General features: G+C 38.8%; 2 protein-coding genes across 2 annotated transcripts; both read left to right on the plus strand.

Annotated features, from left to right (window-relative positions):
* Positions 1–2,730: 2,730 nt before the first annotated feature.
* LOC102662510 (uncharacterized) lies at positions 2,731–3,831 on the plus strand. Its single transcript, XM_006595982.4, has 4 exons — positions 2,731–3,001; positions 3,096–3,346; positions 3,495–3,707; positions 3,802–3,831. Exons 1-4 carry the CDS (start codon positions 2,731–2,733, stop codon positions 3,829–3,831), a joined length of 765 nt encoding a protein of 254 aa, XP_006596045.2.
* A 66-nt stretch (positions 3,832–3,897) lies between these two features.
* On the plus strand, positions 3,898–4,430 carry LOC121173429 (uncharacterized). Its single transcript, XM_041009021.1, has 3 exons — positions 3,898–3,909; positions 3,966–4,067; positions 4,152–4,430. Exons 1-3 carry the CDS (start codon positions 3,898–3,900, stop codon positions 4,428–4,430), a joined length of 393 nt encoding a protein of 130 aa, XP_040864955.1.
* Positions 4,431–14,005: the final 9,575 nt, after the last annotated feature.

The following is a 14,005-nucleotide window of genomic DNA, read 5'->3' on the forward strand; positions in this document are numbered from 1 at the left end:
AGTTCTACCTATAGCATATGACTAGTTTTCTTAATTCCATACAATCTTCCACCTTGGATATGTATGAACCACACTTCCTTCATTCTATCAATGATCATTCCAGGCAAGCAATCTCCTGGAAATAACATAGATGTGTACCTAAAGCCCCTTGTAGAGGAGTTACGTGAGTTATGGAGTGGTGTGGACACCTATGACTCATCCTTAAATGAAAATTTTAGAATGTGAGCAACTCTTATGTGGACAATTAGTGACTTTCCTGGCTTAGGCATCTTATCTGGTTGGAACATACACACAGGATTGGCTTGCCCAACTTGCAATTTAGATGCGGAACCTTGTCGCCTTCGAAATTGTAACAAGTGGTGTTTTATGGGGCATCGTCGTTTTCTAAGTAGAAATTATAAATTTAGATTGAACCGTGTTCGCTTTGATGGAAGCATAGAAGAACGAAACCCACCATTAAAATTACCTAGATCTGACATTTTTCGACAAGTGGAACATATTAATACTACATTTGGAACTGGAGCTATTCAAAATGGAACAAGAAAAAGATCTAGACAAGAAGTCACACAGTGGAATAAAAGAAGCATATTCTTTGAACTTCCATATTGGGAGTCTAACTTGTTACGACATAATCTAGATTTTATGCATATTGAAAAAAATGTATGCGACAATGTCATGTATACATTGCTCCATGAGAAGGATAAATCAAAAGACAACCTTAATGCTCGAAAAGACTTAAAAGAAATGGGCTTAAGGCCTGATCTTTGGCCAGATGATAATGGAAAGTATCACCTTGCTTTATTTTCACTAACATGTGGTACCAAAAAGTTATTTTTGAAAATTTTGAAGACTATTACAGTACCAGATGGTTACTCAAGTAACATTTCCAGATGTATTGATGAGAAACTTAATAAAATATCTGGGTTAAAAAGTCATGATTGCCATATTATTATGGAACAATTGCTACCACTAGCAATTCGTAACTTGCTGCCAGACCATGTGACTTCTGTCTTAGTAGAGTTCTGTTCTTTTTTTAGAATACTTTGTGGTAAAACTTTAAATCTTCCAGAACTTCAGTTGCCCCAAGATCGCATTGTGGTTACACTATGCCACTTAGAAATGTTATTCCCTCCATCATTCTTCACAGTTATGGTTCATTTAACTGTTCATCTTATAGAGGAAGCAAAACTTGGAGGCCCAGTGCATTATCGATATATGTATCCAGTAGAGAGGTAAAGATTTAAATAATTTAAATTTATGTTATATTACAAATATCTTACTTGTACACTCTTTAATTGTTAGTTATTTCTATAGGGAATTAGGTCACTTAAAATCCTTTGTGAGAAACAAGGCACAACCTGAAGGATCCATAGCTGAGGGGTATTTAGATGAAGAGTCTCTTACCTTTTGTTCTCGGTACCTTGAAGATATCGAGACAAGGTTCAATAGATCTAAACATGTTTGTGATAACCCAATTGATAATGAGAATTTTTTTGTGTCCTCTATCTTCCCATAAATTGGAAAACCAGTAGGAACTTGTTCAATGTTCACTTTAACTCCAATGCAAAAATTGCAAGCTCATCGATATGTGCTCCTTAATTGCACTATAGTCACACCATTTGTGGAGTAAGTAAAGTGACATAAACTTTTATTGTTATACTACTTATAAATAATAGTCATGTGTATTGATTATAATAATTAATTTATGTAGTGAATTTAGAGAATTCATAAAAAGGAGTTCAAGAGGAAGAAGACCTTCGTCTACAGAGATAGAGAAAAAAGTCAATAAAGAGTTTGTTGATTGGTTTAGAAAGTGGGTGAGTAGTCATTTAGTGGATAGGGATTTTTTTACCGTCTTTGTTTCAAACTCTAACTTCCAATTTTTTTAGATTATGAATCCAGATACAATGAATGAAATGTCTACTGATCTAAAGTTTTTAGCACGAAGACCCTTGGATAATGCAACAAGATTTACTGCATATAATATTAATGGGTTCAAATTTCGAACCTTGGCTCGAGAAGAAGGATTAAAAACACAAAACAGTGGTGTTTTCTTAACATCTAACACATCATGTGTTTCAAGTAGCGTTGATGGCAACTTAAGGCAAGCAGATTTACCTTATTATGGGAAGTTGGAAGATGTCATTGAGATTAACTACTATGGTCAATTCTCTGTTATTCTTTTTAAATGTAAATGGGCCGATACTACACGAGATAGAGGGTATAAAAAGGATTGTTGGAATTTTAATTGTGTTAACTTTGATAGATTGATTCATATTGGTGATCATGAAGAACATGAACCATACATTGAAGCATCTCAAGCACAAATGGTGTATTATGTAGATGATGTAGTCAATGAAGGATGGAGTGTTGTTGTACACATAAAGCCAAGAGATTTATATGACATGGGAGAAGAAGTAGAAGAAAATGCATATGAAAATGAGTCATACCAAGAGCAACAACTTGAACAATTTTCTAGGCTTGATAATCAATATGTACAATTGGCTACAAACCATCTAAATGATGATATAGTTGATTGAATTGTAACTCCTAAAATAGTAAGAAATTCACACTTGTCTAAATATGATATAGTTGATTGACTTATAAATAATGTTATTATTTCATTTATTAATTATTTTAATCTTGTTTTAATTTTGATAATATGTCATCTTAAATTTTATTATTCTTTATTTATTTTTCTCTTAATATTGTTGTCATGAATATGTAGTCATGCCAAAGGTGAAGCGTTTTAGAAATCCACAAAAATCAGCACCTCAACCACAATGTCATGGACCTCTAACACAAGCTCCAACACATTCTGTTCCAGCAATGAATCCTGAAATTTCTTCCCCACCAAGTGATTCCACACAAGCTCCTGAAGTCCCAACTGGTAATGTCCCTCTTTCTCATGTATCAACATCTGAAGTTCCACAAGAAGATGAAACAATTAGACGTCATGTTGGGCGTGAGTCTACACAATGTTGGACTGTTGAGGCAATAGGTATACAAGTATTGTATTTTATTTTTATTTTTGTAATTATCATCATATGAAGTATATTAGATTTTCTTATTGAGAAATTCTTTTATTGTTAAAGACTCTAAAGAAACGATCAAGAAGATTAAGGTGAAAGTTAGGGGAGTCAATAGCTTACCTAGGGAGTTATGCATCATTGTGAATTTTGATGACCAAGGCCAAGCAATTGGTGAAGCACAAACCTTGCTTACAGGATTTCTTGGAACACTAGCAACTGATTGCAAATTATTTCCTATGGATTATGATAGATGGTCTGGACCTTCAGGCGTACCTAAAGCTTATTTTGATGATTGCTTTGAAACAATTTTAAAGGTATGTCAATTAGTTATATATAACTTTTTATATCTACACCACTTAGAAACCCTATCTTTACTATTTTTCATATATATATATATATATATATATATATATATATATATTATTTTGCATATGATATTGATAAATTTGTCTTTTTTTTTAGCCTCGATTTTATTTTAAGATTAATGAAGCTGGTGCAAAACGGTATTGCAAATTGAGTATGGGAAGAAAATGGGCTGCAAATAGGCAAAGCTTATGGAATGAATTCAACGATCCAACCAAAACAAGAGATGAAATCATAAAAAATGTGCCGATAGGCATAGATAAAGATCAATGGGCTCGTTTTGTTCATTATCGTCATAAACCATCAACATTGGTACAATTAGATTGTTTTAATTATTGAATTGTTTTTATAGCTAATTATATGATTACTATTACAAGTTGTAAACTTGAAATTGTTTTGCATATAGGAACTTTGTAGGAGAAATAAAGAAATTTGAAGCAAGCAAGTTATTCCACACACTGGTGGATCCAAAGCTAATCCTAGAAGAAGAGATGAGTTAGTAATGACACTAAATGTTAACTTTTACTAATTAATGAAGTTCAATGTTTACTTACTCTTTATTTATCTTAGTTGTTAGAAACTGGGAAGCTACCAAGTCGTGGACAATTATATATTGAAACTCATAAAAGGAAAGATGGATCATTTGTAAATGAAGCAGCAAAGACTATAGCGGTATGTTTTTCTTTAGTAACATTGTTTTCAAGGATTCTGCTTAATCTTAAAACTTTTATATTTCATTTTATTACATGTTTGTAGGAACAAATTGAAGTAGGATTGACTCAAAGCATAGTTGATGAATCTGAAGTTTCTCTTCTTGATGTTGTTGGTAGAGTGTTAGGGTTAGAGCACTCTGGGAGAGTGCGATGCATGGGATTAGGAGTTGTTCCTTCTAATACATTCAGGAACACAAGACTTCGAGCTTCTAGTCTGAGCTCTTCTTCATCTGGTGTTGCCTTTCCATCTTCTAACCAATGGCAAGAGGAATACAACAATTTAGAATCAGCTTTTAAAGCCTACATGATAATGAAGGAATGAAGGATCCCTGAAGAATTAGCTAGTTATTTCACTCCTGATCAAACACATGTAAGTAATTAATATGCATACATCATTATGTATATGTGAGGTATCCTAAAACTTGTTAGTATAATACACAATGTACTCTTAAAACTATTTTACATATGTCTATAGTTTATTAATTTATTCACGCATATTAGTAAGGAAATATATTTTATAATTGGTACGTGTATTTATTAAGCTAATTAATTTACAGTTTCGTAGGTAGATTTTATAGTTAATCAACAATATTAAGGTATAATTTTATTCATTTTGTCTAGCTCTTAATACTCTTTATCTCAAGTTAGGTCTTTAAGTAAACATACATGACCAAGGTAATAACCATGCATAAGTTTAGAATATTAAAACAATTGTTTAGAATTGATTATTTTTATTGATGGTCATTATGATTTAGTATGTGTGATACACCCTTGTATATAGTATATGTGATCAAGTGTTTTTTCTTTTCTTATTTCAGCCAAATGATGTTTCAAGTGTTCCTAATACACCTTTGGATGCAAGAGGATCTTCTGGTGCAAGCAACCCTTAGTTTGCTTATAATGTATTTTGGATTTAAAGTTTAGTACAAGACTAATATTACTTTGTTATGGATTTTATGTCATACTTTGATTTACAATAGAAATTTGAATTATAAATCTTTGAACTACATGTTATTATTTTGGTTATTGAAATATAATTTCTACGTCTTCATTATGAGTTTTCTTATTACATTTTTTTATCGATATCATAAGAAAATGAAAAATTGTAATACATGTAGATTATGAAACTAAAATGAGTATACAAAATCATTATATACAAGAAAATAAGGAGAATTAGAAAATCAATTGTAAAACATCTATTGTTAGCATGATTTAAAAAAAAAAAACCTCCATAGTATAGTTTTAAAACCTTTTTTAATAAACCTCCGCATTTAGCATAGGTTTAAAACCTCCTACAAAAAACCTCCATATTTAGTGTAGGTATAAAAACCTCTTCCAATAAACCTCCATAGTTAGCGTAGGTTTAAAACCTCCTTTAAAAAACCTCCACAGTTAGCGTATGTCGCAACCTACTCTTTTACGGGCGAGCGAGGCGAGGCTCACGGGTGCGTCTTCCATGAGAGGAAAATGCGTGGAGTCGTCACCAATGTTTATTTGTGGAAAATGTCGAAAAAACCGAAGGAAACCTGTCATGAAGAATATTCCAGATTCGGGAGTTATATTTAAGTTTGAGGAAGGTATTAGCACCTCTCACGTTTGTCCCAAAGGACAACAACCTTAGATTAGAATTGTGTGAAATTATGTATCTAAACTTTTATTTCTTTTTATTTTGAGGTCGACAAAAGCGGGGCTCTTGCTCCTACGTACCCTCCATCGAAGAGGAAATCAGACCTACGTAGTTCTTTCTAAAGGGCGAATCAAGCGATTCTTCTTACTTGGAAGGTGGTCCTTTTAAGGCGTTGGACCTTAAAATGATCCATTTTTACTTGGTGAGAAAAAACTGAGGTATCAAACCTTAAAATCCTTTTTAGAGATTTTTTGCGGATGAGCTTGACTTTGCGAGTTGATTTTAGCCTTAGTTTCACTTTAGTTATTAGTCAATTCAATTAAGAAAGAGAAATCCCAAAGAGAAAACGTCCGATTGATTTTCTTGATTTATTTTACTAAAAGATATTTTGGATTATTATATTATTATTTTACCTCTTTTTAGTTTCCAACGTGGTTACGGCATGACCGAAAAGTTGGATTTCTTTTTAACAGAAATTAACGGATATTACAAATCAAATGATCGGTGGAAATTTACTTTATTTTTTGATTAGACGAGAAAATGACTTAAGTAAATGACTAAAGTACGTCAAAAGGGGGTACGGAAAGTAAATGAAACGAAAATAAAAGTACACGAAACAAATAGGGACCACTAAGGGTACATAGAATGAATTGAAAAGTTCGATTTCGGGAATTTACCGGTTGAAGACCGAAGAACGACGAAGAACGATTGAAAATCTTCGCGAAATCACCCACGGAAACATTACGGAAGCGCCTCGGCTTGGATTTTCTTCATGGAAACAATTTTTCTCACTAATTTTAAGTGATTCCGAAATACCAAGAGGACTGAACCCCTTTCTCCTTCACTTCTCCCCCTATTTATAGGAAAATAGGGGAGGAGCTTGCCACCCAACTCGCCCAGGCGAGCCAGGTTGCTTCCTCGAGAAGCAACCGCCTTCTGGAGGAACATCCTGGAAGGCCCAAGTGGGCCTGGTTTCTATTTGCACCCCCTTTTTACTAAATGCACCCCCTTGCTTTTTTTGGTGATTCTTTTTCCCTAACGTTACGAAACTTTACGAATCTCGTAACGATACTTGTTTTCTTTCCGTAAGGTTACGGAGCCTTACAGGTCACGTAATTACTGCTTTTTTGACTTTCGGAATGTTGCGGAACCTCACGGATTGTGTAAAAATGCTTCCTTTTGATTTTCGGCATGTTACGGAATCTCCGGGATTGTGTAACAATGCTTCCTTTTGATCTCCGGCATGTCACGAAACTTCACGTTAACAAAGGGTGCCAAGTACCTCGAAGTGGTCAAACAAAGGTTGCATGCCATCGAACAATAGTCCCCGAACGAAATTGGGGTATGACGGTTGCCCCTCTTTACTTACCTTTTTATCAGAGATAAGAGGAAAGCAAAGATAAAACACTGATTTCGTCCGTCTTTGCCCTGTCCGTGATTAGTCTATGACGACTCCTGTCTCTCCTTCTTCCTTCTCTGCACAACACAAAACAAACACAAACAAAAAGCACCAATAACATAATATACACGTATACACATGTTTGGCCAAGGAACCGATCAGAAAAATAACAAAAAACATATTTTCCAGTCACCGTAGGCTCCATGCTTGATAACGGAGGACGCATGAACAGCGCTAGGCAATCAATTCATGGGGCTCCGAATAGGATGGTGGAGGATACACAAACAGTGCTAGGCAATCAATTCGTGGGGCTCCGAACTTGATGGTGGAGGACGTACGAACAGCGCTAGGCAATCAATTCGTGGGGTTCCGGACTCGATGGTGGAGGACGCACGAACAGCGCTAGGCAATCAATTTGGGAGACTACGGACTCGATGGTGGAGGATACATGAATGAAAATCAATTCATGGGGCTCCGGATAAGATTCGTTGGTGGAGGACGCACGAACAGCGCTAGGCAATCAACTCGTGGGGCTCCGGACTCGATGGTGGAGGATGCATGAATGACAATAAATTCATGGGGCTCCGGACTTGATGGTGGAGGATGCATGAATGACAATCAATTCATGGGGCTCCGGATAAGATTCATTGGTGGAGGATGCACGAACAGCGCTAGGCAATCAATTCATGGGGCTCCAGACTCGATGGTGGAGGATGCATGAATGACAATCAATTCATGGGGCTCTGGACTTGATGGTGGAGGATGCATGAATGACAATCAATTCTTGGGGCTCCGGATAAGATTCATTGGTGGAGGATGCACGAACAGCGCTAGGCAATCAATTCGTGGGGCTCCGGACTCGATGGTGTAGGATGCATGAATGACAATCAATTCATGGGGCTCCGGATAAGATTTGTTGGCAGGACTGAATGGTCCACCGAGTTCTTTCACCTAAAAGGCGAACATGCTTTAGCAAGGAAAAATAAATCATTCACTAGAGCACCATATTTTAGAGAAACAATATACCCATGCCAAAAGTAATTTTCCTTGTAACCGAAAATGAAGGGCAGGATGTCAACATTTAGCTTTTAAATGAACATTCAGGGGAAGCGTCGGGTCAAACTGAAACTGGGAATAAAATCACTCATAGTGTATAAAAACTCACACAGGTAAGTGTTTTACCCTAATCCCAAACCATAGCTGCACCATGACTTTATTTTGCACATGATTTCCTATCGAACCAAAAGATCACATGCACGATCACGGATCAATAGGATTTTCTCGAGGATAGTGTTTTTTGGAGAGGAAGCTGGGTGTTTCGATCTTTTCCTCTTTCTTTATGTGGAGTGGGACATCGCCAGTCGGGAGCGAGCTTGAATGGCAATCCCAAAGGAAGAACTACTTCAAAAATGGGTTTTCCTTTGCCGGCAGTCATTTACCCTGCCGAAAATTTATCTGGTCAGAAGATCTTCTGTTCTCTTTCCTGGTTTCCTGTATTGATCAGGAATTATTTTGTTTTTCCTTCAATCTTTTTTCTTGTTACTTTCTTCCGATCTTCGATCAGGAATCCTTCTTTTCCTTTTCTTTTCTTTCTCTTCATTTTTTCTTTTCCGATCTTTGATTGGGAATTCGGGTTTTAGCATTCGTTATTCGCTCTCCCTTGAGGAGATTCTATTGACCTTTTCTTCGGGGGAAAGGATGAGGATTCTTTTCATGGGTCAAGGTTCAAAGTAGCTTAAGGTTGTGTCTCAACATGGTCTTTTCATCGTGCGAGCCCGATTTTGATATCTGGGGCAAAACAAATTCGTGTGTCAAGGTGTCGGTCTCGGGTTGAATTTCCATATTATTTCCATGAGGCACGCGTAACAATGATGATTTGGGAACAACGTGCAAAATTAGTCATGGCTACAGCTAGGCGGGTACTCAAGCATCCAGTTTATGGCATTGTGATACTAAGGCTTGGGATTTACACAAGTAGACCCAATATTTCCAAGTTATGTTCTCTCATCGGTTCAACGAATCCATCCATTCTCATCTTGGTTATTCTGGAAAATAAACTCTTAGCGCCAGTCTCTTGTTTCCAAAAGATATGTTTGCTCTTTACGAATGATTTATGCTTCCTATGACCATAACATGCCGACCTTCGAGGTCTTTCTTTCTTTTTCTTTTTGTTTCATTTTTTATGTTTGCAAAAACTATACATCCATCGCCATCTATGAGAAAAGCTTTTCTTTGTACACCTACATTCCTATACACGACAAACTTTTCTGTATACACACGCATTAACAACTCTTTCTCTTTATATCAACACGGTCTATATAAAAACTCTATTCCTGTTCAAAGATTTCTTTTCGTTTTTCAAAATACATTTGTGGTTTATACAAAAATTTCTCATTACTCACACACAAAAATTTCTTTTCACACATTATTTACACACACAAAATCTTTCCATACACTTTTCACATATAAAAAACTCTTTTCTTTTCTTTATATATAGACACGACATTTGTTCACAACGCCTCTTTCTTTTTCAATTCTTGGTGTTATCATGATTTTTGTTCGTTTTATTTTTAGGACAACGTTCCTAAAGGAAAACTCTACAAGGTTCCAGAATTTCAACAAACATTATCGACAATAACGAAGTAAGCACTAATGCAATAGTCCAAACAAAATGTATGCACAAAACAAAAGACAATTGAAAAAACAAAACAAACGTTAGTCCCTCAAGTTATAAAAATAAACTAATATGTAACAGATAAAGGATGAAACATAAAAGAGAATATGAATCTGGGGATCCCCTAGTCATGTAGCTCCACTCCCTACCAAGAAACCGAGTAAATCTGTCATCTCCTCATCCATGCGGGCCTCCTCTGCATCGCCGGGAGCCTCTGCGGGCGCCTCCCCTACCTGGGCCTCAGGCCAATCTCCGGGCCATGCAACCTCAGCCCTGAACTGATCTGGAGTAGGGCATGCAAAAGAAGCGAAACCCTGGCTCTGCTGACTGAGGCTGAGCTGGTAGAGACACTCATGTATCTGCACCTGCCCCCTGTGGTTGGCCGCCTGCTGGCGAACCAAGTGCTGTAAATACCGCTTCGTGTCAAATGACCCCGCTGGGTCAGCCTGATGAGGTGGTGGCGGCGCGTCTGCGACCAATGGTGCATCACCTTGCGCCTGTCTAGGCGTGCAATACTTCTCAATGAAGGCCCGGGTGATCGGCGGTCGAATCACCTTACTAGGTGTGACGGGAACCCCGAATGACTGGCAGAGACCCGTGATCAATGCTGGAAACCCCAGGGCCCTGTTAGACTTATCTGGGTCTAGAGGGTGCCTGGTAGGTGGCATACCTGCAAATAAATAAATGGCGTCAGTGATCAACTGAGCCACATGGACGCTCATCCGTGTCAGGATGGCATACACCAGCTGACACTTCGGCAGAGGGAGGTCGGAGTTATGATCGCTGGGCAGGATGTTGCTGAGCAGCAACATCATCCACATCTGGGTCAAGGTGGTCATGCTGGTGCGCATGATCCGCACCCGCCTCCCGGCAGCGGTCCGGGCAAAATCCTGACCCGGTATGCATAACAGCTAGGCAATGGCCTCCTCGTCAAATCCATCGGCCCGGTTTCTTCTCTGACTAAACTCGCACTCTTGGCCCTCCTCTAACACTAACGGGTCACCCAGGAACTGGCTGAGGGCGTCTGCATCAAAAGGAATCCACTGGCCCCTTACCCATGACCGCATGTCCCGCACGCCCTCCTCCGTAGGCCAAGCATTACCGTAAAACTCTAGGACTATATCTGGGTCAAACTTAGCCATGGGAGTGACCAGTGACGTCCAACGTCGGCGAGCTATCTCTTCTTGAAATTCTGTGTACTCATCGTCCCTGAGCTGGACGCGTCTCTCTCGGTGGAACGACCATCCTTTGATGGCCTCGAAACACTATTGGTGCTCAGTGCTCCTGAAACGATGGCTGTCAAACTCGGGAGCAGCACTGGTCCCTTCAGCCGCGGCGTCCCTCCTAGATCTCTTTGCGGAAAGCTTTCTCGGAGCCATTTCCTGCGAGGACAAACATTTGGAAAGTTAGTTTACAAGAAATATATCAATCATTACAAACAAGAGCCAAACAACACTTCATATGGCGCGAGTGTCAACATGCACCTTATAAAATAATCATATTGGGGTCGTGCTATTTTATGACACATATGCATTTACACACATAAAAATTTGGTGAAAGGCACTTTATGACACACATCCATGTACATATTTTTTGACAAACCTTTTCATGCTACATCCTATATATATACACCATTTTTTTGGAAGGCTTCTTTTGCTACCTACTCACAAATACACATATTTTGAAAAACACTTTTACGCTACCCGTCCAAACACTTTGTAAGGCACTTCATGCTATATATATTCATATTTTGCAAGGCATTTTATTCAACATTTTGCAAGGCATTTTATGCTACATATTTACATACATACATATTATCGAAGGGTTTTTTCATGCTATCTAAGCGCAAGGCATTCCTCATGAGGCAACAAGCTTTGAATTCTAGTAAAAAAAACTCCTCAAACATGTTCTAATACTCCTGCATCTTTTATATTCAAAACCGGAAACTTAGATTCCTAGGCCTAAGTCATCCTTTTGGCACTTTAGTCTAGCTTCTACAAACTACCCACACACTTACAATGTGCACAATTTGTTTCGCAAGCTAAGTTCCACAAAATCATGCGCAAATGCCATTGAGGCATTTCACCGAACACTTGGTGGGCGCATGTTTAAACATGAAAATCAAAGGCATGGGGGCAATGTGGCATGCCCCATTACCTCAGACTGCACCCTAGGCCTAAGGCCATCCCCTACAACCCCTCAATTCAACAAAAACAAGCAATAATTCAAGGATAAATCCCTCACGTTTTAAGAAAACACATGCAACTTAGAGCACCAAAATATATCAATGGAAAGCCAAAGAGCCCAAGAATGAGGTACTTACTTGTTGGAGATGAATAATAGAGCAAAATGGAATCAAAAACGCGAAAAATGGTGACCTAGGGGCTGCAAAATTGTTGATTCCCGTAGCTTTCTTTTTGAATGAGGGGGGGGAAGAGTTTTTGGTGCAGAAACCTTCCCCCTTCCCCCTTTTTAACCCATTTCGTGCAGGGGTTGCTCGCCCAGGCGAGCTAACCTGCATTTTTTTTGGGAGGGAATAAGTAAGACTTCTAAGGGTCAGCGTTCGCTTACTCGAAACCCCTCCGGGTAGATTAGGCATCTAATACTTACCTTATAGACAAAACAGAAATAATTACTGGAGATTTTAAAGGATACTAGGCTGCTTTGCATTGGCGCTTTCCATTTGTCCCGAGCTAGGCAAAGGATGACGACCTATTGGTCGTGACCCTAGCCTCTCCTTGCGTCCATCCCTAAGTACCTGAAAGTAGGAAACAACAATGCATGGCAAATCGTGACCGCGTCATCGTCTTACCTTGATTGGTTTCTGCCTTTAACCTTGTCTCGACCTCTGACTGTTGCCTAAGACGATTCTGCCCCTGTTATCACAAAATATGCATGCGTATGCGTATGCATGAATGTTTTCAAATGCAATAATCTTCTTAGTGAAAGCTGGTTAGGTTCAATTTTAATTAAGCGTTTGGGGCACCCCATGAACTGAGCGAAAGGGCTCAGGTTATCACAAACTGCACATGGTTTAAAACCAAAGTGAGGACTGAAGCCTCAGACCCATGTTCTCTTCTTTTAAAGAATTGTGACAAGACAATTACAGCGGACAGGAATCCTTGGAGGAAACCAAGAAGAACACACAAACACAAAAAATAAAAAGAACATGCAGCGGTTTCCTCAATTGCCCCAGATTTCAAGCGTAATATCGCTTAACGACATCAGAGTTCACGAGCGAGGGTAGCTCCTCGCCATCCATGTTGGTGAGCACCAAAGCCCCCCCAGAAAAAGCTCTTTTCACAACAAAAGGTCCTTCGTAATTCGGGGCCCACTTCCCTCGATTATCTTTAACAGCGTGGGATATCTTTTTCAGGACAAGGTCCCCCTGATTGAACTTGTGCGGGCGTACCTTCTTGTCGAACGCGTTCTTTATCCTTTGTTGATATAGGCGCCCATGGCTCATGGTCATCAAACGCTTACCTTCAATAAGGTTGAGTTGGTCGTAGCGTGTTTGAGCCCACTCTGATTCTTCTAGGACCGATTCCACTAGTATTTTCTGGGAAGGGACCTCTACCTCAAATGGGAGTACCGCTTCCATCCCATAAACCAAGGAATACGGCGTTGCCCCAGTAGAAGTTCGTACCGAGGTTCGATATCCATGCAGGGCAAAAGGCAACATCTCATGCCAATATTTGTATGACACTGTCATCTTCTGAATAATCTTCTTAATATTTTTATTTGCAGCCTCCACAGCCCCATTCATCTTCGGCCGATAGGGGGTGGAGTTATGATGCTGGATCTTGAAATCCCCGCACATTTCCTGCATCATTTTGTTATTCATATTGGTGTCATTTTCAGTAATGATCTTCCTAGGGAGTCCGTATCGACAAATCAGTTCCTTCTTTATGAATCTGACCACCACACTTCTCGTGACATTGGTATAAGAAGTTGTTTCGACCTATTTGGTGAAATAATCTATCGCCACGAGAATGAAGCGATGACCATTCGAAGTTTTGGGTTCGATGGCCCCAATGACATCTATCCCCCACATGGAAAAAGGCCAAGGGGCGGACATGACATTCAGAGGATGTGGCGGAACATTGACATTGTCCGCATAGCCAATCTCCTTAACGTTCTTTTGTCATTGTCGGAAATCCCTGGTGGATATTCTTTGTTCTCGACATACTGTTTGAT

This window comes from Glycine max, chromosome 14 (genome assembly GCF_000004515.6).
Source record: "Glycine max cultivar Williams 82 chromosome 14, Glycine_max_v4.0, whole genome shotgun sequence".
NCBI lineage: Eukaryota > Viridiplantae > Streptophyta > Magnoliopsida > Fabales > Fabaceae > Glycine > Glycine max.

What these genes read in the sequence shown, in the direction of transcription:
- LOC102662510 (XM_006595982.4), top strand. Translation starts at nt 2,731, where the DNA reads ATGCCAAAGGTGAAGCGTTTTAGAAATCCACAAAAATCAGCACCTCAA. An exon ending in GCTTTGAAACAATTTTAAAG is followed by an intron (nt 3,347 to 3,494) that starts GTATGTCAATTA and finishes CTTTTTTTTTAG; the next exon opens with CCTCGATTTTATTTTAAGAT. An exon ending in GTCATAAACCATCAACATTG is followed by an intron (nt 3,708 to 3,801) that starts GTACAATTAGAT and finishes TTTTGCATATAG; the next exon opens with GAACTTTGTAGGAGAAATAA.
- LOC121173429 (XM_041009021.1), top strand. An exon ending in AAGCAGCAAAGACTATAGCG is followed by an intron (nt 4,068 to 4,151) that starts GTATGTTTTTCT and finishes ACATGTTTGTAG; the next exon opens with GAACAAATTGAAGTAGGATT.